The 12480-nt window shown below is 36.4% G+C and overlaps 1 protein-coding gene across 2 annotated transcripts in view; it reads right to left on the bottom strand.

Annotated features, from left to right (window-relative positions):
* The window catches only part of MRPS9 (mitochondrial ribosomal protein S9), a 72233-nt gene that overhangs the window by 38937 nt on the left and 20816 nt on the right, over positions 1–12480 (bottom strand). Inside the window, exons 3-4 of one of the 2 annotated variants that reach the window (XM_004435873.3) lie at positions 1997–2059; positions 1878–1908 (exon numbers count right to left, since the gene is read on the bottom strand). The exons of the other annotated variant lie outside the window; for it this stretch is intronic. Coding sequence (XP_004435930.1) covers positions 1878–1908; positions 1997–2059 — 94 coding nt within the window. The remainder of the gene's footprint in view (positions 1–1877; positions 1909–1996; positions 2060–12480) is intronic. 2 annotated transcript variants of the gene reach the window in all.

Genomic DNA, 12480 nt, shown 5'->3' with positions numbered 1-12480 from the left:
TATTGTTTAAATATAGTTAAATATAGTTAATTGCAATGTAAGAAAATCCTACCAACACTGACAATATTTCCAAAATAATACATGGGCATTCTGCAGGGTACAGAAGTTTCAGTTGCTACATTCCACCTGACAGCAATAAACTTCCAATACTGAGAAGCTGGTATAGTTTGAAAGAAAGAACCAGTCTTAGAAGGGCAGATGTCTAACAAGAGATGCAACTAGTAGAGATATACAGAACAAAGAAAGGAAGAGACCTAAGTGAGGAGCCTGAGAGGCTGAAGAATAGAGGAGCCACTAAAAAAAGGAAAAAATAAAAAAAAAATCACTGTCATTACACTGACAGAAAAGCCACCAACTCTAAGTTACGTGCCTTTATGCAGTTTTATTTCTGTAAAACTGAGCTGCATCTTTAAAACTGATGTGCACTTTTAATACAGGCTTCATTTATTATTTCCCCAAAAGCTACTCATTAAATTGATGTTATAGTTTATAATCAACCTCGCCTAAGAATTGAGGAAATACAAAAGACAGAACATATTTATAAAAAGACTCAAAATATTGATAACAAGGTTCAAAATAAAAGTTACCATTTCAAAGAGTACAATGGAACAGCAGAATGACAGAATGCCTAGCTTTGCACACTGGTAAGACTGAGGAGAAACATCAATGCAAAACAAGTAACTTTTTCAGAGAAATGTCTGCTCTCTTACCAATCTCGATTTAACCAATCCTAAAATATACTGACTAATGCTGCCTGCATACTGAGCATTTGTGGCTACCAGGCTATTCTCTAGTATATCTACACATTGCTGCTGCTGAGTTACATGCTTACTAAGAGTCAGTTGTGTTTATGCCCAAAAACGGACGAAACACGGGTGAAAAAGACAAGACAGTTGCCGCTAGTATGAAAACTAAGTTGAATGCTTTAGGAAGACAAGTTACTAAAAAAAAAGATTTGTTCAATTTCAGTGTGGTTAGGGGAATAATCTGTAGAAATATAGAAATATTCTGCACCCAGATGTCTTAGGAAGTTTCTTTAAGTTCTTTACTCCACTGTAAGGAAATCAAAACTAAAAAACTTTGATGATGCATCAGTGGTAGAGATATGCAAAAGAAACAGATACAGACTCACATAAAAAAACCTCTAGGGTTACAGCAAAAGATTGATGAATAAATATAAATTTATATTTTGGGTGTTTTTAAGAAATGATTTCTAGTGTTAACACTTTTTAAATTAACTGACAACTACCACCAGTCCACATTGGATAAGAGGCTTCTAATGTAAACTAGAAAATAGTAAATATACTATTTCCTGGCAACCTTAAAGTTTGCTGTATGTTTTCTTCAAGATTTTATTTTACATATTTAAAGGTAAAGAAAATCTTAAAAGAAGCCAGAGAAAATCGGGGGCCAGATAAGAATGATGGCTAACCACTCATCAGAAACAATGCAAGATAAAACACAATGTAATCACATCAATAAAATAACGAAAGACCAAAAAAGGGGGGAAAATTTGTATTCAGTGAAAATATGCTTCCAAAATAAAGAAAAATTAAAAATTTTCATATGAAAAATTTGAATTAGTCTCCAGCAGATTTGTACCAAACTCTTCCTCAAAAAGGCATATTAGAATGCAAAGAATTAGTATGACATTAGTATAAGCATAAACTCTAATCTGATCTAATTTTAATATTATTTAATTAAAAAGAAATAGTTTATAAACTCTAGTCATTCATTATTAGTTATAAAATATTTTTGACCTACTTCACAACTACCATGACATAGGACTGCATCTCCATAATACATGAGTGACTGCTGATATAACATAAGACTGCAGTAAAGAAAGCACCGTTTATTTCATTCTTGGGCAAACTTACCTCTTTGTTTTGGAAAAATCTGTTCAGGATGCTGTAAAATAAATTAAAAGTGCATTAGATAATTACTGTAACATATAAACCTTAGTGAAATTTTTTAAAATATTAATTAAGATAACTACCTTCATTACTGGCCTGGCTCGCTTCTCAAACAAACCACTGGGGAAAAGGTAAGCAATAGCTCTCTGAAAATATACACAAAGGTTAATTAACAATTGTTATAAAAACAAGTTAATGTTATAAATAATAGTTACTGAGTGCTTACTATGTGCCAGACATCGAACTAAGAGTTTTGTGTACATAATCTTTTAAATGGGCTAACAAAATTACCACATATACATCCCCCAAAAGAAAAAAAATTTGCAACTATCAAACTACTTATTAACAATTTTCAAGCGTCAGCTTCCAACATGAATGTGATACCAGAAATCATCTCTCTCCTTTTTTTCTAAAGAAAAACCGGAGGTGCTCCTGTACAACCTCTGTGGTAACGTGCTCAAGAGGACTCATTCTAACACCCAGCTGGTAGTGCAAATATCAAAGACTTAGAGCAGGCTCTAAGTTTCATCCACCGTAACACTCTGGATGCTTTCAGATGCTCTTTGAACTTTTCCTAGAAGTTGTGAGACGCTGTTAAACTACATTTTTCCAAACAAGTTCTCTTAAATGTCTGTTTCTCAATGGGGATTCTACTGGCACTTTCAGTGTCACAGCTCCGCTGTAGGCAACTTGTCCCTATACTGCAGGTCATTTAACATCTCTGGCCCTTTTCCAAAAATCCACGCTAGTAATATCCCTAGTGCTTGTGACAAATCTCACCCCACACATTTCCAAAAGCCCTTCACCTCCTAGAGAGCAGTACTGCGCCAACTTGAGAACAACTGCTTAAGCCATTAGTGTCTTCTTCAATATCCCTCCTCACAATTACAAGCAAAACAAAAACAAAAAACATGCATTTTCATCTTTGTTGAATGGTGTCAGAGGAAAAGCCTGTTGCCTTGGCTCTGAGCACCCTATATTAACTCTAAAGGAATTGGCAGCTCATGTAAACACTGTACACAGTGCTGCTCTGTTACAGAGCCTGTTCTCCAGATGCGCCTTCTCTGTCCATCCATACAGTAAATGTGCTGGACCACGTTCTGCCCCTGAAAGTAGAGGTCTATAATTCTGGGGGTACAAATTTAGTTATATTAGGGAGCCCAGTTACGTCTCTGGGTCAAGCATCATCCTTTCATTCAGCCTTTTGGCAGTAAAATTGACACTAAAAAAAAAAACTTAGAGGAAACATCAGAGTGCTAATTTTATGAACTTTTTTTCCCTTTTAAAACCAGGAACACTGCACCCTTCCTTCTCTGAAGGAGAAAGGGTAAACTTTTTAATAAGTGATATTGAGACAACTGATTGCCATTTGGAAAAAGACAAAACTATCCAAACCTCACAGCACACACCAGAATAAACTCCAAATGAGTCAGAGAGATAAATATAAAAAATGAAATCACACAAGTACTATAAGACAACATGGGTGAATTCTTTTATAATCTAGACATGGGAAAATCTTTCTTAACTATAACTCAAAATTCAGAAGCAAAAAAAAAAAAAGATTGACCAATTAAAAACACCATAAAAAAATATGGTTCAAATGTATTCATAAGAAAAGTGCAATTAAAATATTGAGCTAACACTTTTAATCTAACAGGACTAGCAAAAAATCAAAAGCTTGACAGCACAGTCTTGGTGAGGTTTTAGAGACACTTCCACACCCCGCTGGTGGGATGTCAAATGGTACAACCTCTACGGTTGGAAGTTCAGCACTATCTAACAAAACTACATATACATTTCCCCCAGCAATCCCACTTCTATGAATTTACCCTGAAGATACATCCCAACAAATATAACACAACATAAGCACAGGTTATTCATTGATTTATAAGAACAGAATATTAGAAACCTCAAATCCACACACAACAACAACCAACAACACAGAGATGGGTTGCATAAATGATAGGAAATCTATGCAATTGAGTACTCTACAGCCATAAAAAAAGACTGAGAAAACCAAGATGCAAAAGAAATGTACTTAAAATACAACCACTAGCATAAGAAAGAAAAACAGAAAGAAGAAAACACATATCAGAATAGGGAAAAAATATACGTTTCTTTTTGCAAACATAAACATAACGAGGATAAAGTAGAAACTAATAAAAATCATTATCTATGAAGAGATAGGAGGGAGTAGGGTGAAGGGCACAGGGATGGAGTAACACTTCTCTGGATACACCTTTTTATATAGTTGAACTTTGAAGCATGTAAATGTTTTATATACTAAAGACTAAAATTTTCTAAAGAAACTCTAAAACTTAATACAAACAGAAACAAATAAAACTAATGTCTAATGACAAAAAATAATCGCAAAGAAATCTTCAACTTTACTTGGTAGGCTTATTCTTAAGAGTGAAAGAATATTATAATTCTGAAATATTTCGTGTATATTGCAGTATAAAGCAAATAAACATATTAATTTTATGGTGACCAAAATTTTATTGTGGGAGAAGAAATGCAACTATAAAAGAAGAAATGTAATGTTAAGTTTGAATTAGACAAATCAATATAAACTCATGATCCTTAAAAAATATTATTGCCTACATTATTCCTATAATATTTAAAAAATATTATTTTTTAGTTCTGTCCCCTGAAAGAGCAGAGAAGCAATGGAACTCCAGGAGCAACGGGTGGCCCTTAGCGCCCAAATCTTGGTTTCTAAATACAATTTGCTAGTATAATGAACCGAGTATCTGAGAGAAATAGCTGATTGTAGGCCTAAGGCACAGGAAAGGTCTTCCTGTGCCAGAAAACAAGGAAGTGCTCAAAAGAACAAAAAGCCAGCCTCAAGGGGCTCCCACTGGCCAAACCTAGGACAATTTGAACATCAAAAAAAAAAAAAAAAACAACCAATGACAATGCCTTATAACAGACTCAATACGTGGGTACGTTATGTTTAAGAGTATGCATGTATACATACACACACTCTTGTAGGGGGGGGGGCAAGGAGAAAAGGAAAGCCTCTTTATAAAACAATACCAGTTAAAAGCAGAGGGAATGACAGTAGCAGAAAATCACTGTTTTACAACTTCCAAGGTAATCATGAGTTTCAGGCAAGGATCACCAGTGGATGCTGAAGTCAGTGGCTAAAAGGTTATTGGGGAATAGACTATTCACATGGACTCAAAATATCATCCACAGATTACTTACTAGTTACAAAGGAGAAAAGCTACTTTTACAATAAAGAGGTCTAGTGGTCACCACGTTAACCAAGGGATCAGACATACAGTCAATAGTGGAACAAACTGACTATGTACCTCCTGGTGTGAGCCTATGAGAAGTATATAATATCAGGTAAGTGTGGGAGATCAAGATTTGGCCACCCTGAAATCTATCTCTTTACCTTGGTTGTTTTCTCTGAGGACATTTGACCTCCCCCACTAACTGCCTAAAGAATTTGACATGGTAGCTCCTTCCTGGAATAGATCTATCATGATGGCTGTAAAGATAATAGGAAAGGCACCAACAAGCCCCTCTTATCAGAAGTTCTGTCTCTCTGGCCACATTCTCTGGATGACCCTGCGAAGAGTTGCCAGACAATCATTTACATTTATAAGGGAAATCTCCATTTGTAAAGGTATCTCCCTCTCTGTTTGGAGAAGAGAGGGGGATGAGCTCATTTCTAGTGACTTATCACTGTGGAAGGTGAGGCCTTGAGCTACATAATAAACCTTACTCTTGTTTACTGTGCTTTAGTGGTAATCTCCTGTAACTGACTCCCCCCACCCCCAAAATCCTCCTTTGTCATTGGCTGAAAATGATATTTAAGATGAAAATTTCTGCTATTGTGTTGAGAAACGCAGTGTCCCTGCTTTCTCCCATGTATACATGTTATTAAACTTGGTATTATTTTCTCCTGCTAACCTGTCTTGTTGATTATTTGGCCAGCCAGAAGAACCTTAAGGCTAAGGGCAGAGGGTGATTCTCTCTCTTCCCCCTACATAAGTCATATCATCTATACAATCTAAATTGATCATGAGGAAGCAACTGGAAAGCCAGAGGGTGGGACAATTGTACAAGCCAAGCGGTCTGGGATTCTATAAAACAACTAGCTAGCTATAAAGACATTTGGGGGGAAACTGGGGAAATTTAAAAATGGACTATATGTGACATTATAGAATTATTATAATTGTATTAGGCATAATAGTGGTATTGTGGGAGACAATGGTATAAAGGATGTAGGTATTTAGGGGTTAAATAAATGTCGATATATTTAAGGGTTAAGTGTTATGATACCTGTATTTTGAATGGCTCACTCAAAAAAAATTTTTATATATACAGAGAGATAAAGGAAATGTGGCAAAATGTTAACGATTGGAAAATCTATGTGAAGGGTATATTATATGTGTGTTTATTTGTATTCACTGAATATTCAAATTTTCTGGAAATTTTTCAAAATAAAAAAAGTTGGAGGAAAAATGTTAAAAATTGAAATAAGTAAATAAAGCCTTCCCAAACCCAACCCATCAAAGCAGGGCCACCATGAGCTTACAGCACCTGTGAGCCAGCTGGACTTCAGGTCTGATTCTCAGTCATACACAGCAGCCCCAAGGCTGGTCAGACATCTTAGCAAAGGTGCTACTGAATCCAAGCCCCGGGTGAGACTATTAGCACGGAAGACTAACCACAACTCTTCAACTTGGAGGGAGACCACCATAATTTACAAGGGGGAAAATCCAACCGACCTTTCAAATCAGTTTCCAGCCACCACTGGCATCGTTCTCAAATACAAAAACTACTATTAACTTAGATGACCACCAAATAGAGTCCTAGAGGGAAATGAAAACGTGAAGAATTCCATCCCACAGTCGGATTTCTCATGAAAACAAAGACTCAGAAAAGTGACAAGGAAGTTAACTGGTAAAACCTAAAAATAAACCATCAATTACAAAGGATGTCTAGGTCTTACAGGCAATCTCTGTTTTAAAAAAAATGAAAACAAGCTAACAAAGAATTTGCTGGAAGTATTCTGAAATTCAACTGAAAGGATCAGGAAAAGTAGCTTTGCCTTTAAAAAAAAATTCTCAGCTAAAAGCAAATTAACACATACTAATTTATAATTCCTCACTATATTAGGTTGTAATAATAGTACAACCAACTCTACCATATTGCACCAACTGGATCATATTATACTATACAACATAGTATGTTACTAGCTACTAACATAGTATTTACAGTATACTATGCTATATTGTACCAACTACATTATATTTGTACCAAACTATATCAAGTTTTGTACCAAGTACTGTGGAAAAGGTCCACAGAGCAAAAGATATCGTGCAGATAAAAAGCAAAATCACAAATTCAGTGAAAACCATGAAAAACAAAGGATAGAAGAAAAAGGAACAAAACAGGAAACAGTAAATAAGATAAACCAGTTGTTTTTCAACCAAATAACAAAATAACACAAAATAGAAAAGACACATTCCCAGCATGCTGTCAGTCATCTGTTCAGTATGCACAGAACAGTAGTAACATGACCTAACCCGTTACTTCCATTTATCCCCTACAGGCATTCTAAACAGATTGCTTACACATTCTGAGGCAAACACAGGACTACCTGGATTTTATGAAAAAAAACAATTTTGTTGCTTTCTGTGTCTGCTTAACTCCCAGTTAACACAAACGGCTGTAAAAACTCAAGCAGGTGAACACCTTTTTGAAATAAACTGTAAACATTTATAAAAACAAGAGAATTTTGATTGTATTAAGCTGAAACAGAGCTCTTGGGCAGAGCACTATGTGCTATAAACCCTTCTTTTCATTGCACTTCAGAATTCAGGAAAAAGGGAGTGGTGACCATGAAAATAGGATGAATGTGTAGGTAACATATAATCCTTATTGTGTCTTATAACCATAAAAATATTTTTCTAGTACCACCATTTCCAGTGATTCTGACTTCTAAGGACATCAACTTTATCCAGTCGTTTTGATGATTAAAAAAGCTATTTGTAAAAGCATTGCACACAGCAGGCACTTGAGAAATGTTAGCTATACAAAAATGTTCAGTCTACGTGAAGCACTTGCCCACTCTGTTGTAAGGCTTATAAAATCATCATGCATTCATTAGCTCTCCCTTACAGACAAAGCAGCAGCAGGTAGACAGCGAAGCCAAGATCACACTGAAATAAATGGCAAAGCTAGAACCCGAACCTTCTGAAATTAAATTTCAGAACGTGCTCTTCCTTCCTATCACAGGGAATCAATCTAGTTCTCTCAAATAACAGATTTACTTCTTCACTGACATCACGGACATTCAGCTATTTAGTGGTAAAATTAACAGAAAAACCCAAACGGACTTAAAGGAAAGGAAACTGACCATTTACCTTGATAAATTTTATTCAACAAATATTTATCCCACCTAACGTTCTAGGCACTCCGCCAGCTTAGAAAGATGAGTAAGATATGGCTCCTGACCCCAAAGCAATGGAGGGAACTTGTACGTAACCTCAAATACAGGGACTGTTGTAATACTATACGTGAAATAATGTGGCATAATAAAATAACACACACAGGAACTGCGGCAGAACTATTTATAGGTTACACGGGGAACACCAAGGAGGACAGTTAGTTAACTTTTTCAATAATACTTTTCATTTGGCTTTTTTTGGTTGCTGTTCCATTCTTTTTTTTTCTTTTAATTGAACTATAGTTGACATACAATATTAATTTCAGGTGTACAACATAGTGATTCAACCTTTATATACAATACAAGATGATGACCATAGCAACTGTCACCAAAGTTATTACAATATTATTGACTATATTCCTTATGCTGCATATTACATCCTTGTGACTTATTTATAACTGACGTTTGTACCTCTTAATCCCTTTCACCTATTTCGTCCACCCCCCCACCCCTCCCCTCTGGCAACCACCAGTTTGTTTCCGTTTTGTTTGTTCGTTTGTTTTTTAGATTCCACGTATAAGTGAAATCATACGGTGTTTGTCTTTCTATGTCTGACTTATTTCACTTAGCATAATACCCTCTAGGTCCATCCACATTATTGCAAATGGTAAGAATCCATTGTACACATATACTACATTTTCTTTATCTATTCATCTTCTTTATCCATTCATCTATCGATGGGCACTTAGGTGGCTTCCATATCTTGGCTACTGTAAATAATGCTGCGATATACACAGGGGTGCATATATCTTCTCAGATTAGTGTTTTCCTTTTCTTTGGATAAATACCCAGAAGTGGAATTGCTAGATGGTATGGTAGTTCTGTTTTCATCTGGCTTTTCTTAACAGTCACTTCTTCCTTTCTAAATATGTGCCTTTACATACTGTTTTCTCCACCTGGAAAATTGTTGTTCTGTCTCTCCATTTAACACATTCCTATTTGTCTTTTGAGACCTAGATCAAATGCAACCTTGCCTGTGTCGCCTTCCCTCAGTCCCCAGGGCTCTGTTGTTTCCCCTTCTTTGTTTATACCCCTATTAGAGTGCTCTCCACCTATCCTATTGCCCTGCCATCTCAGTCAAACAGGAGAGAGATCGTCTTTCAGGACCCACACCATCTGGCTAGTCCATTCTCTCCCCATCCCTGTTACTGCCTTCAACTTCCACATTACTTGTAGCAATAACAAAAGGCTGATACTCAATTTTTTCCTTTACTACCAACTGCTGCCATCTTTGTGAGTAACCCCAACGCTCATATGAACAAGCCATCTAAACAAGACTCCTAGTGTCACTCAGGCCAATAAACACTAAATTCCCACTCACATTCCTGTCCTTAGAAGCACATACTCACTTCCCAAAATACCCCATGCTTTCCCCAAGATTTCAATCTAGCCTCACCATAATTCCCACCCTGCAATTGCTTGTCAGGGGTCACCAAGGCTTCTTTTCAAATCTCATGACCTATTTTCAGGTCTCTTCCACATGAGGTTGCTGTCTCCCCCCTCTCTTACAGCCATGTTCCCCTCTTACCTCTCTGCAAGTTCCTTCTTGGTCTCTTCTAAACACATCTCTGCTCCTCCCTTAAATGCTGGCTCCCTCTGAGTGCCATCTTTGACCCTCTTCCTTTCAAGCAAATTTAGGTAGAGAGAGATGAAATCTATTTTTTTGCTCCAAACAATTTCCGACTATCAATTATCTTTAGGGTTTTTCCACTTACGTATCCTAATAGTACATTCAAAGCTGTTCCTCAAACAACTTACCTTGCTTTCCACCAGTTCTTCTTTCTTCCATGCCCTGTTACCAAATCTTTTGATTTTCATCTTGGTCATGTCTAGAGCTGTGTTCTCGAAGGCAAAGGACTTTAGTATCTTAGTCATTGATTTCCCACCCTAGATTTAGAACATTAGCAGGTACTCAAAAGATAAATCAAGAACCAAACTGATTGCCGAGTCCTTGAGTGAATCAACTACAAAATAAAACATTTTATAGATAATTGGGGAAGTTTAAATATAGATTAATATATAAATGTTTCCACCCCCTGCTAGAGATTATATCCAAATTAATTTTGCCAGATGTAATAATGATATTGTGGTTACACAGGAAAATATCCTAATTTTTTGGAGATATATACTCAAGTATTTAGGGGTGAACCATCATGATGTTTGTAATTTACTTTAAAATAAAATAGTTCAGCCAAAAAATATACAGTTAAAGCAAATATGGCAAAATGTTAAAAGTTATTTAAACCAGGTGATGGTCATATGTGTATGCATTGTACATTATTTCTCCTTTTCTGTATGATTGAAATGTTCATAAGAAAAAGTATACAAATTAATATTTACTGCTATTGCTCTTAGCCTAGAATGTTTCACTTTCTTAATTCTGGGCCCTACCCCCACGTAACATACATACATAAATACATATATGTATGTGAGTGTATACAGATATATATACACATACAAGTCATATGAATGTTTTGCTCTGTAATTTGGAATTGTTTTAGTAAACCTCTGTTGTTTCACTCAGATAAAGCAACCATTTTCTAAACTTCTAAATTTCTATTCTTTCATAGTATTTATGAACTGTTTTCAAAACCAGTTTTTCAGGTATGTTGAATCGTTTCAATGAAAGATAATATAAAAATGAAACTGCAGAATGATATTACTTATACTTCCAAAGTGTGCTCTTTCTTTTAAATAACACAAGGCAAAAAATATAAATTCTTATTTAGGGGGGAAATAATGGAGCAATTCTCTAGCCAGCACTGTCCAATACAACTCCCTCCAATGATGGAAATATTCTATAATCTCTGCTGTCCAATACGATAGCCAGTAGCCCATGAGGCTACGGTGCACTTGATATGTGGCTAGTACTACTGGCAAACTAAATTTTAATGTTATTTAATATTAATTAGATTTAATTTAAATAATCACACATAGCTAGTGGCAATCATACATACAGCTCCAGGCTATTTTAACCAGAGCCCTCATGTAGCGTAGAGCATACTATACTGATGTTACTGATGTGTATTTCAGCAGGTTTTTAAACGTCACTAAACTATTACAAAGTTATAAAGTCTGTAATTTAATTTTACTGGTCTAAATTAACAAACAAATATCCACTGTCACAAGAGAGAGTACTAACAACCAAATAGTCTTTGAATAGAAGACTTCTATGATGAAGGTAGTCATGACCATTCCTAATTTTCTCTTCCGTGAGAGGGTTGGACAGTAGCATTTTAATACTTCAGACCTATGACTTGATTCTTTGAGGACTTGAATGGGTAACTCTATCACAGAACCCATCTGGAAAGTCGAATTTCCTGACATCTCTCTTGGCACTACCGTGGCCCCCTGCTACTAACCAGAATGGCCTTTATGTACAGTGTCTAAGGCAAGAGAACTTGGATTATATACCCTATTTCAGCCTAGATTTCAAAGCCGGGGCAGGAGCTGGAAGCATTTATATGCTGGAAGTGGTAGGAAAATGTAAGTGCACATGCACATACAAACATGCCTATGAGGTGGAAATGAGAGTAGTTTCACAAAAGACTCCAGCTTCCCAGTTAGTCTTCTTGTGGTTTTTATTAATTCAGGGGTCCTTACTGGCACAGCTCCAGCTGTACCCCCCACCCTTGTTCTTTTCTGTAGTTAATCTTAACTTGCTACTGGAAAGAAAAAGATGTAAACACCGAGTTGTGACAAATACTGAAAACTCCTTCTGCTTGTTTTTGCAACTCCTTCCTCCCAGAAACAAAGCCTAAGAGAGAAAAAAACAACCAAACATAACAACAACAAAAATGACAAGCGCCCACCTCCTTCTTGTGGCCCAGGAACGCTCACCCAAAGGAACAACATTGTCCTCCAGAGCCTACAGGGACAGTGCCCTGTTTGCAAGGTGCCCTCCAGGAAACACCCTCCCCCACTCTCCAGTGTGGCTTTCGGTCTAGGTCCAGAGTAACTATTCTCTACCACCATCTTAAAAGCAGGAATGGTAGGGGGAGGGCAGGGCATATCACATGTCTCTCCAAAGCCTGCTGCTGGCAATGATGAAGCTACTGGAAATTCTACGTGTCTGCAAAGCATGAAAATATGCATGCT

This window comes from Ceratotherium simum, chromosome 40 (genome assembly GCF_057802395.1).
Source record: "Ceratotherium simum simum isolate JZ-2026a chromosome 40, ASM5780239v1, whole genome shotgun sequence".
Classification (NCBI taxonomy): Eukaryota; Metazoa; Chordata; class Mammalia; order Perissodactyla; family Rhinocerotidae; genus Ceratotherium; species Ceratotherium simum.
The sequence above is the reverse complement of the archived record's forward strand: the minus strand, read 5'-3'. Positions and strand labels throughout refer to the sequence as shown.